Source organism: Euleptes europaea, chromosome 10, assembly GCF_029931775.1.
Source record: "Euleptes europaea isolate rEulEur1 chromosome 10, rEulEur1.hap1, whole genome shotgun sequence".
Taxonomy (NCBI): Eukaryota; Metazoa; Chordata; class Lepidosauria; order Squamata; family Sphaerodactylidae; genus Euleptes; species Euleptes europaea.
The window spans coordinates 49995962-50012559 of NC_079321.1; the positions used below are offsets into that span (position 1 = coordinate 49995962).

Here is a 16598-nt window from a genome sequence, read left to right on the forward strand (position 1 = left end):
CTTTTAACGATACTGCCTATCCAGAACTTCTAGCTCTGGGTACTTGTTCCAGGTCCAAGGTCTCCATTGCTAGTAAGAAATGAGTCCCAAGGTAGAGGAACCAAAGCAAGCTTGCTCCCTTCCACTCGCCAAGTAATCTAATGCTACTTGTATTTCAATAGGAGAGCCCCCAAATCCAGTCAAACAGCTAGATGTGAGTCCAGTGGCACCTTAGAGACCAATAAGATTTCCCGGGTATAAGCTTTGAAGAGTCCATGCTCCTTTCGTCATATACGACTTGGAATGGAGTTCTTTGAGTATTTATATCCCAGTCAGAAGGTGGACTAGGATTCAGGACTATAGCAGAAGCTAACAAACTCAGTCCCTAAGAACCAGAGTTGCTTCTGCAGCGGGGAGGGGGGCAAGGTGGTATCATTCATCCAGCTGTCAGTTCAAGAATGCCATGCATAGGAAAAGGTAAATTCCCAGGATAGGCAAGTAGAATACCAAAGCCCACACTGGGCAGGATCTTCTAAATGGGACATTTTTCATTCTACGTGCAAGTGCAGGAAGATGCTGAAGGCAAAGAGCCCTGGCATCAAGTGTCCATGACTCCAGGCAAATTGAGGGTGACAGTAAGATCTTTCAGGGGCCTGGACAGTTGAAACTGTTTCCCATTCCAGTTTCCGAGGTTAAGGACACTAAGACTGTAAACAGGAAGAATCCAGGTTTATTGCAGGCATTCTTGGAACCCCAAAATGGTTCCTGCTTTTAGATACTTGCACCTAAAGTACTTGGTTTAATGTCCTGAGGGGACCCATTTTGACATCTGAAATCCATGTCACTGGAGATTCTTGCTACATTGTGCGTTCAGTACACATACACTGTATAAATTCACAAAGAGTATTTGGGTTGAAGCCAACTGGATCTTGCTGATGTTGGGAGAAATAATTGTAAGTGTAAAAGCTGTCGGGACTAGGCAGGCTTAAATACAGATCATCCTAGTGTAGAGGTCCTTTTGAGCCTGCTGGCACATTTGGAATTCTGACACAGCAGGGTGCGCACAGTAACAAAATGGCTGCCACAGGAGGTGGAGCCAGCCACAAAATGATTGCCACAGTCACACAGTTCAGATCCTTGTGTTGTGGTGGCAGCTGCTGCCAAAGCAACATTTTTAAAAATCTGCACAGCCAACCAGAAGCCTTGCTGGAAAAAGCCCTAGTTGGATCCATCCACTTCCCCAAAACATTTGGTGGATGGCAGAAAAGGTGTTGGCGGGCACCATGGCACCTATGGGTACCACGTTGAAGACCTCTGATCTATTGGGTTAGATTCATGGTTCTGTTTATACTCTGAGCTATGACAGAACATTCTCATGTTTGCTACTTCCACTACATTGGTTTCTTAGACATGTTTTATGAACCACATGTTCTAGTCATTGTAACATGGTTGTTTTGAAAAGCCATTTGAAAGGATCATTATTTTTATTTCTAAAATTCTTTTATAGTTGTTTGACTTCCAGTGAGCAAATTGATACACCTGACGGGTGTATTTCTTGTGTAGTATATATCATCACAAAAGGTGATGATCAAGTTTTATAATGATCAAGTTTTATAATTTCTTCTTGTTGCTTAAGTGATATTTTGTTGAATTAGATAGGTTATATTCTATAGCAATGAGTGATGGTACTAATTGTCTGAGGAATATTTTGTTTTTAGATCTGCCCCAAAAATGATGTGTGGTCATTGGGATGCATTTTATTTTGTATGACGTACGGGAGAACTCCATTTCAACACATAACAAATCATATCACAAAACTTCATGCCATAATTGATCCTAGTTATAAAATAGTGTTTCCTGACATTGCGGAAAAAGATCTCCAGGATGTCTTAAAGGTAATCTGTATGAGTGCAGTGTGGTTGCCATACAATCTTAAATGTAATTTAATTTCTGACTTTTTAATCATTTATGACAAATTATCTATACCAGGGGTCTCCAATGTTTTCTTTAATGAGAGCAACTTCTTAGTAATGAAAAATATCCTGAGTGACTCCCCCTTCTGTTCCCCCAGAGCATGTTACCAAGTTTTGTTCTGTCGCACAGATAGAGCATAGTCTAGGAAAAGCACAGAAATTATGCTTATTAGCTAAGCACCACAGAGAAAAATCCCATGAAATAAAAACTGGGTCTTCTAGGGGATTCACAATCTACTTCGCAGCAGTTCTCAAGCTACCTATTGGAGATCCCTGGTCTGTGCTGACTTTCTTCCCTCCTCCTATCTCAACTACAGCCCTTCTCCTTGATATGTTAGAGCCAGGTCTTAGTTAACACAAATTGTATACTAATTTAATTAATTTATAATATTATATTAAAATAAATTAACTAAATAGATACATGTAGTCTGGTAACAAGAGAATATGTGTACCGTATATACTCGTGTATAAGCCAACCCGCATATAAGCCGAGGTGCCTAATTTCACCCCCAAAATGGGGAAAAATTAGGCACCCGCGTATAAGCCGAGGGTCGGCTTATACAATGGGTCGCCCTCTCGGCCGGCCCCCCGGGCCCTCCAGACCGACCCCAGTGCCACCCCCTCCCGGGCCCTCCAGACCCACCCCGACCCCAGCGACACCCTGGGGGGGAGGGGGAAGAGCCCCTGAACCCCCAACTTACCGGGAGAGGTGGGAGGAGGAGGCCCTCTGATCAGCTGGAGGCGGCAGCGGAGCCCTCCCAGCGCTGGAGCCGGTGGCGGCGGGGCCCTGCCTGTGCGCAGGCAGGCCCCACTGGCCGCTTCCAGGCCGCCAGAGGGCGCGCGGGCCGGCAGCGGGGGCGGCGGCGGGGCCCTGCCTGAGCGCAGGCAGGCTCCGCTGGCCGCTTCCAGGCCGCCCAGAGGGCGCGCGAGCCCGCAGCGGGGGCAGCGGCAGGACCCTGCCTGAGCGCAGGCAGGCCCCGCTGGCCGCTTCCAGGCCGCTTAGAGGGCGCGCGGGCCGGCAGCGGGGGCGGCGGCGGGGCCCTGCCTGAGCGCAGGCAGGCCTCGCTGGCCGCTTCCAGGCCGCTTAGAGGGCGCGCGGGCCGGCAGCGGGGGCGGCGGCGGGGCCCTGCCTGAGCGCAGGCAGGCCCCGCTGGCCGCTTCCAGGCCGCTTAGAGGGCACGCGAGCCGGCAGCGGGGGCGGCGGCGGGGCCCTGCCTGAACGCAGGCAAGCCCCGCTGGCCGCTTCCAGGCCGCCCAGAGGGCGCGTGAGCCGGCAGCGGGGGAGGCGGCAGGACCCTGCCTGAGCGCAGGCAGGCCCCGCTGGCCGCTTCCAAACCACACAGAAGGCATGCGGGCCGGCGGCGGTGGCAGCGGTAAGTTCCTCTTCCCTCCTTCCCTCCCTCCCCCCTCCTACCGTATTGATCCGCGTATAAGCCGAGTTTGGTTTTTTCAGCCCTCTTTTTGGGCTGAAAAACTCGGCTTATACACGAGTATATACGGTATACAATTTAAACTGAGCAACTCGATCTGGTTTGTAATCACTTTTATATTAATCATGATATAAGTAATGCAGTGCCTAATTCGTGGAGGCAGTCTTGGAATGGATTAGGGCTAACAAGCTGAAATATAATCACATCAAAATGGAGGTGTAACTGGTGGTGGGATACCTGGCACAGGAAATTAGTTATCCCCTGTTCTGGATGGGGTTGCATTCCCCCTAAAGGAGCTGGTTCTTAGCTTGGGGGTGCTCGTGGACCTGGCCCTCCTTTTGGATAAACAGGTGGCAGTGGTGGCCAGGGGTGCCTTTCAGTAGCTTTGGCTGGTGAGCCAGCTGCAGCCCTTCCTGGACAGAAAATATCTGCCTACCCTGGTGATATCTAGATTACTGCAATGCACTATATATGGGGCTGCCCTTGAAGACTGTCCGGAAGCTACAATTGGTACAGAATGCTGTGGCCAGAGCGTTGACTAGAGTGGGTCGTAGGGACCCTATCACTTCGGTCTTGTTCCACCTACACTGGCTTTGTTTACTTCTGGGCTCAATTCAGGGTGCTGGCATTGACCTTAAAAGTCCTGTATGGCCTGGGGACAACATACCTTGAGGGCTGCCTTCTCCTATATGAACCTACCTACTCATTCCGGTCATCCTTGGAGGCCCTGTTTCAGTTGTTGCCTACCATCTGAGACTAGATGAGTGGCGAATCAAGAAAGGGCCTTTTCCATTATGGCACCCAAACTTTGGAACTTCCTCCCTAGGGAGGTTATCTGTCTCCCTCTGTGGTTGTCTTGGTTTCATTGACAATAGTAGATACTACAGAGATGGTGTAGAAGAAGCAGGAAGTTGGGATATCCATTATTTAATATTATTAGATAATGTCTTGCTATTCTGATAATGACAGATTTTTTAATATCTTGCTATCTGTAAAGTGACAGAGTAACTACATTCTAGTATACCTTGCCCTACCTCTGTTCAAAGTATCTACCATTACTAATGCCCAATATATGTGTGAAATAGGGCCAGCTTTAAATCTACACAGTGAGTCTTGCTATAGGAACTAAATAAATTGAACATAGTACTTTCAGTAGGTATACCTGTTCATATTCGTGGCTTCTGTGCAGTCCCACATGGGAACTGCACAAGTGCAGGCCGGCCACAGAAGATCAACTGAAAAGCTTCAAGAATAATCCGCTCCATAGGAGTGCTCCCCCTTCCTCTGTCTACAGCCTAGCCTTAATGGTGTTTCCTGCCCAAAAGAACATGTGACGGAGGGGCGGGGGAGCACTCTTCCCTCAGTTCTCTTTCTGCCACTGCGATGAGAGGACTTACTTTGAGCTTTGTGGTTTCTAGCGGTTGCCCTCTGAGGTGATTGCTGTCTTTTTGTTGAGTTATTCTATTTTGGATCGTGTTCCGGCAAAGTTTTTCACTTCGAAAGGGCTGTAGCTCAGTGGTAGAGTATCTGCTTGGCATGCAGAAGGTCCCAGGTTCAATCCCCAGCATCTCCAGTTAAAGGGACTAGGCAAGTAGGTGAGGTGAAAGACCTCTGCCTAAGACCCTGGAGAGCCTCCTCGAAGGACAAATCTGCCAGTTCAAAGATGTCCAGAACCGTTCCAGCCAGTTCCAAGGATTCGACATTGTACGAGTGTCGGCACCGATTGCCCCTGAAGTCACCTTGACACTGGAGGTCGTCTTCCATTGTCCTCACTTTTCCGACACTGTTGGAGCCGTATTGATATTCATCCTTGAGATTCAACTGTCCAGTGTTGCACTTACCTGTAATTGTTGTTCATCAAGTGGTCTTGTGTGCATGCACACATTCATCCCTCCTGTCCCCGCTGTGGGCTGTCACTCCACTCGCTGTGACCTCTCTGAGATGGTAAATGGAAAATTGAGGGAAGAGTGCTCCCCTACCCCTGCGTCATGTGTCATTTTGGATGGGAAAAGCCGTTAAGGCTAGGGCACGGATGGAGAGAAGGGGAGCACTCCTATGGAGCCGATTCTTCTACAAGCTCTGTGGCCGGCCTGCGCATGCGCAGTTCCCATGTGTGCCTGCACAGAAGACTACTCAATGAACAACAGCAATGTAGCTGTTGTTGTGGTTTTCATATTATCTATTGTGGCTGTTCTTGTTTGCTTGTTTGGTTGTTTGTTTTTGCTGGTCAGTGACTGTATTAATAAATTATTATTATTATCAGTTACAGGTAAGTGCAACACTGTTTTCTCCTTAAAACATAAAAAACAAGCTATTTGTAGATATAAGGAAATGACCATCTCTCTTTGGAGGCTAAACATTCTAATTCTGTTTGTTTTGTGACTTCCCCTCAGCGCTGTTTAGTAAGGGATCCTAAACAAAGAATATCAGTCTCTGAATTGTTGATTCATCCTTATGTGCATATTCAAGCCAATTCACAAACAGGTAACTTAAATAGCTGTTATGAAATTAATATTGCAGTTTGTTTACCTTCACCAGAATGTTATGGACGAAAGTGGTGTGTGGGCTAATTATGAATTTTTAAAATGTAAATGATAGCCTCTCCCTGTATGAACCCAGATAGGAATTGAGGTCTTCTGTTCACCTTCTCCTGGACAATCCCTCTGTTTGAGTGGGTCACATGTTGCCACTGTGGTTCCAAACATTTCTGTTTGTAGCCCCTACATTAAGGAATGGAATTCCAGAGGGTGTGCAAAGATACCTTTTTTGCTTGCTTCACACAGATCCTGAGAGGCAGTTCATTTCAAGTGGCATTTGGTGGATAGTGTTTTTTGAGGATAACAAGTTGGGTTACTATGATGAGAATCTGTTGTAGTGTGTTTAATACCCCCCTTTTTTATTAAACCAGTAGTAATATTCTAGGCCTCAAGATTTTTTTTAGAAGAGGCAGGAAATAAATATATTATTTTTTTGTTATGTTAATCTTAAATCTTTAGGGGATACAAAAGGAACAACAGAGGAAATGAAACGTATTCTTGGTCATCTTATTGGCCTGAACTCTCCTAACTCCATTAGTAGAGCTGCTAGGGTAAGTAAATTCATACCACTAGTATAGGCAGCTTCATATTTGTAATAAGCATTTAGTACTTTTTTGGACAGAAGAAAGATGTATTCTCAGAATGTAAAAAAATTGCCAGTGAGGAACGGAATTGTGTGGTAGTAGAATTGAGTTGTAGTGAAGAAAATGCTAGAAATAAAGGATCCGGGAATGGATTGCTGATTAAATAATGGATCTTAAAGAAAGAGAATTTGAGATCTTCCATTACCTAGTTCATCTGCAGTATGTTTACATGATCTGTTACTCCCTGCACTTTCTGCTACTACTCAGTACATGGGGCTGGCTAATACCGAATGCATGCAGCTGTACAGATCCAGAAATAGGGAAGATGCTTGAATTACCCAGTCTTCTAAGAAACATGTTGCAACAATTAAAATCAGATGGCAGTCCTAAAATAAAATATTCAGAGGCCCCATGTTTCCAACCTGTTCATACCTGTTTTAGGCATAGAATAGGTATATCGGTCCATGTCTTGTCTTCCTGGGGTCTATCACACAAGATGCGACTTATTGGACAATAGACAGCATGATAATGTTTTTCCATAGGAGGCTTTTTTATCTTGTGTAAACAGTTTATGGAACAATGGAAAAATTCTCCACGATTTTGGCAAAATCCCAAATTGTACATCTCTACATCAGTATCCATGGTATATTGCTAATTTGCATAAGCAAAAAAATCCCTATCCCAGTGAGCTTACCTAAATTTCAGCAGTGGGGCAGATTGTGAATAGAATGGAGAAGAAATGATAGCAAATGGAGAAAGAAACACAGTTAATACGGGCAAGTGCAAATAGGTATACTTGGGCTTTAGTTGAGGATGAAGAGCCAAATGCTATATGAGTTTTGAAGAGAGATTTGAAAGAAGGCACCAACTAATGATCTATTTTGCTTTTTTAAATTTCAGACTTTGTATGAACAGTGCAGCAATGGCGAAGGTTTGGATGTATCTGCTTTTGCAAACTCTGGTAAATCGTGGAGCTCAAAGTGATATGTAAATTGTAGCTTTGAAATAACGCAGTGAAATATGCTGTATGCCAGGCATTGACTGGTCCAGTTTAAACTGACTGGTGTTGCATCTTAATCTTGTAATATCAGTAGTTCAGCAGAAATGCTCATCTGTTGTTTATACATTATTTGCACATCAACTTCATTGATGTAACATTTGGATAGTAAATATATAATGGGTTTTAAAGTTGAAAAGTGCAGAGGGTTTCTAGCCCTAACTCTTAAAATAGTGGAAAAAAATAATTGTGACTATTCCATTCCAAACTGTGAGCCTCTATAATTTGTCATTTGTTGATCTTAATCATTTAATTCCCCCCATCCAGTATAGTTCCAAATAGTGTTTGCAGAGGACACTGATGTGCATGTGTATATAAATAAAAGCAAGTAAATTGATGTACCTGTTTTTTATACTGCCCTGGAAATTTTCAGATTTTGATTTATAATATGCAGATAAAAAAGTAACCTTGTAAATAAAAAAATTACAGTATAAAAACATGAAGTCTTGTGAGAAATCAAAGTTCTGTGGTCTTATTGCTCACTATAGTAAAGTCGATAAGTTGCATTTGTGTTCTTATGAACTTCAGAGGTTTCTGGATGGCTGTTGCAAACAATGGTAGACCACATGGACTTGACTTCAGCAGACCTCTAGCCCTGACTTTGAATTTTAAAACATTAAAATTAGTATAATGAAGCACAACAAAACCAAGTAAGAATAAGTAAGTTGGCAATAGAATCAGCTAAACCAAGAGCCACTGTGATGTAGCGATTAGAGCTGGGGTGGGCAACATTCCTCCCGTGAGGGGTATGCCCTATGGCCCTGGTATCCATAATCTGCCCTCGTAGTCAGAATGACACTACCCAGCTGAGTGGTATGATACTTTAAAACCCACCCACACCCAGGAAACTTCTGTTGCATCCCTGGTTTGGGACATAGTAGAACTTTTCCAGGTGGACCGGCTTCAGAATGTTGCCTCCTTGTTCTGGGATGTATTTCATTTATTTATGTATTTAGATTCTTCTGCCCCGTTTTTCTCCATTGAGTGTGGATTCAAAGCAGCTTGCAGTATGAGAGCATGCCATAAATACACCACATCTACCTGGCAGCATATATCGAATGAAACATGCCAGATGTTCAAGCTGGATTCAGAAAAGGAAGAGGCACTGGAGATCATATTGTTAATTTACTTTGTTACTGGAGCATATGAAAGAATTTCAGAAGAAAATCAGCTTCTGTTTCATAGATTACAGCAAAGCTTTTGACTGTGTGGGTCATGTAAAGCTGTGGTTGGTTTTGAAAGAAATGGGTGTGCCACAACATCTGATTGTTTTGATGCGCAGCCTGAACTTTGGACAGAATATGGAGAAACAGAATGGTTTCCAATTGGCAAAGGTGTCAGACAAGGATGTATTTTATCTCCCTTTCTGTTCAATCTACATCCAGGACATTATAAGGAAAGCTGGATTAAATTTAAATGAAAATGGAGTGAAAATTGATGGAAGGAACATTAACAATTTGAGATATGGAGATGATACCACATTACTGGCAGAAAATATTAAAGACTTGAAATGACTGTTGATGAAGGTTAAAGGAGAAAGTGCCAAAGCAGGACTACAGCTGAACATCAGGAAGAAAAAATTAGTGACTATTGGGGAATTATCAACTTTAAGGTTGACAATGAGGAAACAGAAGTTGTTCAAGATTTTCTATTCCTTGGCTCCATCATCAACCAAAAGGGAGGATCCTGAGATAGGGAAATGAAACTGGTTGTCCTTCCCTGAGGGAAATAACTCCAAGGAAAGGGGGTGATCCCTGTCAAGTGTTAAAGAAGGCAAACTGGGAGCTGTGTGTATGTTCCTGCCTCCACAAACTAGAATTTTTGTGTCAAATAAGCTTATGCCACTTTATCTAAGTGATCTCTCTCAACAGTTACAAACACCTGTTGGTAGAACAAAACAGCTATATTCTTGTGACAAACTATCCGTTATATGTAGCTATACAGAATTTCCCTCATTCCTGTTGCCTTTTCACCTGCCAAGTTTAAACCTGAAATCTCCCTGACAGTCTGACTTGACCATTTATCCATAAGAGTAAAATGAAACATTCTAAGTGTTGAGAATTTATATTAATGTTTTGTGTGCCATATTCAGACAAATGGTAATGAAGGATTTTTTAGTTTCTGAGATTCCTAGGCTGGGTCAGAATACATCTGAATACTTTTTATACTTCTGGGGAGGTTGGGGAACTGTTGTAGCTGCATACCCACAAACCAATTCATAATTGGGTCAATCCCAGTGCTGATTGCCAGTACTGGATCAATGTGGTACATGAATAGCAGTTACTGTACAAAACCAGTAATGCTACCTTCAGGTATCCATGACAGGCACATTTTCTATAATGTTGCTTCACTTCCAAGTTTCTGGCATGGGAAGCTGGAGGGAATCGAAATGTCACCAGAGTGGTAAATAGCAATAAAGTAGAACAGGGTCCCAAACATGGTGCCTGTGGGTGCCATGGCGCCTGCTGACACTTGCCAAGTGCTTTTAGAAAGTGGGGGGGGGGCTAGGTGTGGCTTTTGCCCAACAGGGCTTCTGATTGGCTGTGCAGATTGAAAGGCATCATGTTAAACACCTTCTGCCTGAAATGCTGAGTTACTTTTCAACTTGTATATAACCTTGATCCCTGACATTTTGTGGTTGGTTGCACCTATTGTGGCAGCCATTTTTGTGATTGGAATTCTGACAAAGGGTGGTAGGGACAAAGGTCCCCGCTGGCTCGAAAAGGTTGGGGACCTAGAAGTTTGCAAGAGGCCAGTCTCCGTCTTATTTCTCCGCTATGATGTAGAAACAGCATCAGCCAAGTTTCTCCTTTAGGCTAATGGGATCGATGGCTCAAATGAAGTTTGCCTACGTAACATATCCTGATGCACCCAAAGGCCCAGCTGATGGAAGCAATTCCTTCTGTTAATGGTGTTCAAAGTGGGCAAACATACAGTGCACACCTTTGTGTGGTAATTATAAGTAAGGCTCAAGGCACATTTTGCAATATACATGTTTTAAAGGGTGTGTGTTTGAGGATGCTATCAAGAAGTGGGAAGAGTGGAAGTTACACAGAGATAACAGCTAGTGCTCATTCCTTGGATTTCTGGATGATCTTCCACACCCTCTAGTTGTACACAGTCAAACAGGCGCAGAAAGGATAGGCAGTATTCCAATGAGTTCTTTCTCTCTAGTAGACTGTTGCAATTAAATTGGTGTTGTCAAACTCAGAGAGATAACAAACAGGAAGCACATAATGATTCCCAGTTGGTTAGGATCTTATTTCCCCACTATCTGTTCCTTTTGCTGTCCCTCTGCCTCCCACTGGGGCTAGGTTATCAATTATCTGAAGTAATGAGCTGAAGTTCAGGTTGCTATAAGATGATAGAATGCCTGTGAACATAAGTGCAGAAGGCTGAATGTTTCTATGGAGAAGGGGAGTTCTGGGCCCAAAGGGACAGCAGTAGATTAATGTTTGAAGTGAAAGCCCCTAGGGAAGGAAGAGAGTGGCAGTTGGTTTCAGAGAAGGGGTTGACAATTCAGTTCAAGAACTCTAGGGAGGACTTAATTGTCTCAAAAAACTAATGCGGTGACTTAATTTCCCCCCCCCCCCTGATCTTGCTCTGCAGTCACAACAAAAATCTAGACTGTGAAGCTTTACCTGGCATGACGATGAAGTGAACAGGAAAACTTTCTATACCTCACTGTGCTATAGGTCTATTAAAATCACAGACTAACTTGGCTAATATTCACCTCCTTTTTAATCACTGAATACATAGTAATAGGAGTGACTGGTGGCTTTTTCCTCCTTAAAGGAATTGGCCCATTCTCTGAATCTGGACTTGGTGACCTCAGTTATTTTGTGCTTCAAGATTCTTTGTGCCTTTTAGCTCCCCTCTGTGGCTACAGCTAATTGCATTGCTGTTGTGACCTTCAAAGTAGTCTGGGTATCTAGCAAGAACCAATCAAGAACTGAAGTGAGATAAGGTATGGGTTCCCACCAGCCAAATTGTGAAAGGCCGCCTGTCTCAGTGAGATAATTCACAGTAAAATGAACAGAACTAAAGTATAATGGATCATCTCAGGAGGTGACTATATGGGATAAACTTTTGCTACATTGATTTGTTGCCTTAGCCAACAATTCTTCAGTCCCATCCTATCCCTATTGCATTATTTTGTATTATTAAGAATATTTGGTGTTAGACTGAATTGTCTTATCGTACTTTGTACTCTGCTCAGTGATCGAATAGTTTTTCTCATACCTGTAATTGCTTAGCCCCAACAGCATTATTCCGTTTTACTGGGAATGTTTGCTGTTAGATTTAAAAAATTTTTTATCATACTTTGCCTAAAACGGGATCACACCACAGCTTCTTATTTGTCCAGCATCACCTTCTACAAGCTTAGAAGCCCTCAGATTTCAAACTATAAGCCCTCAGATTTCAAACTATGACAACTGCCATTTAGCAGGCTGTTTTGAGCATATACCAGCTGATCGACGAGTATCTATCTGTGGAGCCCTGGGATAGGAGGGCCTTCCTCACTATGCCCTGTCATCATCATCATCACTTTTATTAGGCATTTACCACACCATATTTATAAAACAAGATTACAAAAACCAAATAGTCTATAGAAGCATTAAAATAACTCAGTAACATCTAGGAGTGCGTACAAGCAGTTCGCATATCCTTGATACAGCTAGCAGGTATCTGGCTACTTGTTGAGTAATAAAAAAAAATTCTGATAAAAGATACACCACCAACTGCTGGTCTGAGAAACTCTGAGCACTTGACAACAAAGGTCTGATATAAACATTCCTCGGCCTCAAGTAAAACGTACAGTGCAGTAACATATGAATTAAGTATTCAGGAACCCCAACCATGCATGGACAATTCCAGTCACAGAGGAATTCTCTTGTATCTACCATATAAAATGGCTGATGGAAGAATATTAAACCTGGCACGCATAAATGCTCTGTGGACGTCAGGTGATTCCAAATGAGATAAGTAAGCAGCTAGAGTTCCTGTCTTGTGACCTTTACTCAATTCCCAAGGCTATGTTTCTTGCAGCCATTTTAGCTAGGCTAGCCCTGCATTCAGGGACAGACAAAAATATTTATCTTTTATCGGATGAGGATCATTATGTCACCTGTATGACGTCACTGTATGCGTTGGCAGCCAAGAGGATTTGCGCCAATCTCTCATTCTGATGTTTAATTTGCTGCAAGCTGTTATGCCCTGGTCCCGACAATTTTAGCCTTGCTGTGTTTTCATTTATTGTTATATAGCTATGGCCTTTGGCCTCACACAATAAATTTCACCTGCCTACCTGCCTGTGAGGACCCGGGGCTGGCTGGGTTTTGGGGTGGGGTGGAGTCCCCTCTTCTCGGGGCTGGTGCTGCCATTAGATGAACCAGGCGGCCGCCTAGGGCGCAGACCTCAAAGGGGTGCAGAACTGACCCTAGGGACAATTAAAAAAAAATAGTGACTTCAAGTTTTGTGCTTTTATTTTTTTCCTACAGGGCATTTGTTTTTGAAACTTGGTTTGGGGAGGGGCCGTGGCTCAGTGGTAGAGCCTCTGCTTGGCATGCAGAAGGTCCCAGGTTCAATCCCCAGTTAAAGGGACTAGGCAAGTAGGTGATGGGAACGACCCCTGCCCAAGACCCTGGAGAGCCGCTGCTGGTCTGAGTAGACAATACTGACTTGGATGGACCAAGGGTCTGATTCAGTATAAGGCAGCTTCATGTGTGTTCATGTGTGCTTACGTACCATACTTACTAATTCGCTTGATGATCGACTGAATAGTTCTTATATTTCTACACTGCCCTGAGTCTCAGTGAGAAAGGGAGATTATAACTGAAGCTAATCATAATAATGTGCAGTGTGCAATGTGGCCAGATCACTCTGCATACTAAAATTCTTAATCTTCCTTACAAAGCTATAGTAAAGATGCCTAAAATTCCTTTCTTTTATTGAGACAATTAGACAGGACAAAGCCTGTACTCCTTACTACACCTCAAGGCTTCTAAGGTGATAAATGAACAGATTTTTTAAAAAAGTAAATTGCATTATTGATCCCAGGCTGGGAGGGGATGGATTCTGAAAAAGACTGCGGGATCTTCTGATGGTAAAGACATTGGTTATTCATGGTATGTCATCCATTAGAAACCCTCCACTTTGAGGAATTCATGAGTCTGGTCAACCAGCTTTTTCAATAGGGCCTCAGACAGCCCTCTACTTAAAAATGAATGTATGATTTCAGCCTTAGTCTTTCAAGTGCTTTCATTATGATATGGGGAATCTTCATTTGTCTTACTGAACATCACCACCATTTATATGTTATGCTTTTCCCACTTGAAATGTTCCCACATCTCCAGCTGATACAAATGTGTTTAAAACTGCTACCTCCTACCCACCCGCCCACCTAATGACAACAGGAGCAAAGTTCTAAGATGGAAACCAGTTAACTAGAAAATATGGCACAGCTCTTAATCAGATCCACGGCCCATCCCTCCAAACTGCAATGTGTTACAACCTCAGGAATCCTCAGTGATGACTGAGCCTCACTCCCTTCTCATGAGGTGGGAGTAGAAGAGGCCAGGCGAAATCCTCCAGCTCTGGGGCATTACATAGGAGGAGCTAGGAGAGGTCGAGTTGTGAAACATGATAACAACTTCTCTTGCAAAGAAGAGATGAAAGATTGACAAGACTAGTCTAGTCTATGTTTCTTTCCTGTCAGGAGCCACCTCTGAAGGCTTGCCCTAGTGCTGGCCCTGAACGGGTAGCATTCACTGGTGGTGTCTGCCCCCTTCTGTTCACATTTCCCTTCGTAGCAACCTTCCCTTTTCTGTGTATGTATGTTTTGTTTGTTGGATTACTTTTATGGCGCCTAGTGCCTGATTCCTGGCCAAGCAATGAAAATTTTGAATAATAATATCACACTGAGATTTTCTTTGCATGATATGTCATTCCAGAGCAGTGCCTCTGCTGTGAGCCAAGTCATGCTGCTGAGTGTTTGCTATGTTATATTAAGAGTATGGCTCTGGGCAGAGATTTTGCTCTGTGTTCATAAGACCTTAAGGGTATACCTCAAGTTTATATGACTTATAATGTGTCAATCACAGCTCGGCATTCATATTTTCTGATCTGACCGCTCCATGTTTCACAGTGTCAGACAGACAGCAAAAAACACTTGGCTTGTGCATTACTATGCATGGGCTGTATTTGACTTTGCAAATCACAATCTGTGCAGACCTGATCTACATGCATTGATGAGGATCTGTCATGATTCTGGGAGGCATGTAAGAAAGCATGACCCAGAGTGGTCATACATGAAGTCAGTGGGAATGTCATACATGTATAACAACCTAATCCAGGGGTCCCCAACCTTTTTGAGCTTGTGGGAATCTGGAATTTTGAGGTGGGAGGTAGGCACCACTAAAAAATGGCTGCCACAGGAGGAACCAAGCACACACACATAAAAGGAAACACACAGAAGAAGACCATCAATGGGGGAAACGGAGAATAAAACACAAAAGATGACTAAAGGTGGAAATGGTTTCTTGGATGCTCCCTAGCTCCTACTGCTTCACAGCTGATCCACTGGTCCTGTTTACAGGACTCTGGATCCTCCTCCAGTGAGTGGTGTGGAGGATCCACGTGAAAAGCCCCCTTATTTTTATGAAGGCTGCCAGTCACTAGTTCTGCCTTCACAAAAGCACCTGGCAAAGTGTATTCACAGGTGCAACACTGAAGAATCCTGGCTTAATTCTTTATCTGTTTGGAATTGAACTCAGCTAAATTCTAGGTTTGCAATTCTTTGTATGCATGCTTGGGGGTATATGTTAGTGATGGTTCCAAGTACACGTGCAGAAGACAACTGGTTTAGTGTTTTCTGGTGAAAATATGTCCTCGGTGTGAATAAGGGTCAATATCTGAACAGCCTGGGCTCTGTTGCAATCCCCAGTACTTTACTTGTCCTGAACTACATCAGTTGCTTCTTTTTTCCAGTGTCCCTCACTTGAAGGCTTCTTTTATGGTCACTGAGCTTTTCTATAAATTTGAAAACATGGAGATCTTTCTTCATGTTAAAGTTGTTAAAAGCCAGTCATATCCTTTACAGATATAACCTTAGTGGTGTACAAATGGAACAGGAGCCTACACTCCAGTGAATGTTAGATTCCTGATTGTATAGTCTGATCATATTTATACATACTGTGGTAGAAAGCGCTGTCAAGTTACAGCCGATTTATAGCAATCCCATAGGGTTTTCAAGGCAAGAAACAATCAGAGGTGGTTTGCCATTGCCTGCCTTTGCATAGCGACCCTGGACTTCCTTTGTGCTCTCCCATCCAAGTACTGCTTAGCTTCTGAGATCTGATGAGATTGGGCTAGCGTGGCCCATCCAGGTCAGTGCTTATAGATATAGATAGATTTATAGATATAGAGATAGCAAGTTACATACTTGATAGCATGGCTTCCCATGTTTACTTTTTTTGTTAATTTGTTATTTATAGTCTGTCTTTCTTACTGAGACACATTGATTATACAATGCAAGTCAATCCAGTCAACAGGGATGGAACAATGCAATAAAAACAAGCGAAACAGAGCTGAAGCAAGGCATACGCATTAACATAATGCAGGAAATCTTTGTCATCTCCATAAATTAGAATGAACAACTGGCTACTGGCTGAGTGTTACTGAGGACATAAGTGTAGGGGTGCACTTTACCTCCCTCCCCATGACATAGAAATGCCCCAAGCAGTGTGAAACCTTAGGCAAGCAATAAGCAACGAAATAGAACACCTGGTACAGCTTTGTTCTCTATGCTGGCCTAAGAATTGCTGAAATCAAAGATAAAATCTGACTCTTTACCTCAATTTCTCATTCTGGCTGGCTGAATACACAGAGTGGTGTAACCATGAGACGCCAGCTCTAATCAGATGGATTGCTAAAATATTAGCGGTTCTTGCAAGGGAAGAGATGACTAGTTTTTTAAAAAGGTGGCCATGCCAACGACTTTAAGTGCTTAAGAGCTTTGTTAAAGTATGTTAAAATAC

At 43.3% G+C, this 16598-nt stretch overlaps 1 protein-coding gene across 1 annotated transcript in view; it reads left to right on the forward strand.

Moving 5' to 3' along the window:
• TTK (TTK protein kinase) overlaps positions 1-7522 on the forward strand; it is a 40989-nt gene extending 33467 nt beyond the window's left edge. Inside the window, exons 18-21 of the mRNA XM_056856282.1 lie at positions 1698-1874; positions 5776-5866; positions 6379-6470; positions 7404-7522. Coding sequence (XP_056712260.1) covers positions 1698-1874; positions 5776-5866; positions 6379-6470; positions 7404-7487 — 444 coding nt within the window. The 3' untranslated portion in view covers positions 7488-7522. The remainder of the gene's footprint in view (positions 1-1697; positions 1875-5775; positions 5867-6378; positions 6471-7403) is intronic.
• Positions 7523-16598: the final 9076 nt, after the last annotated feature.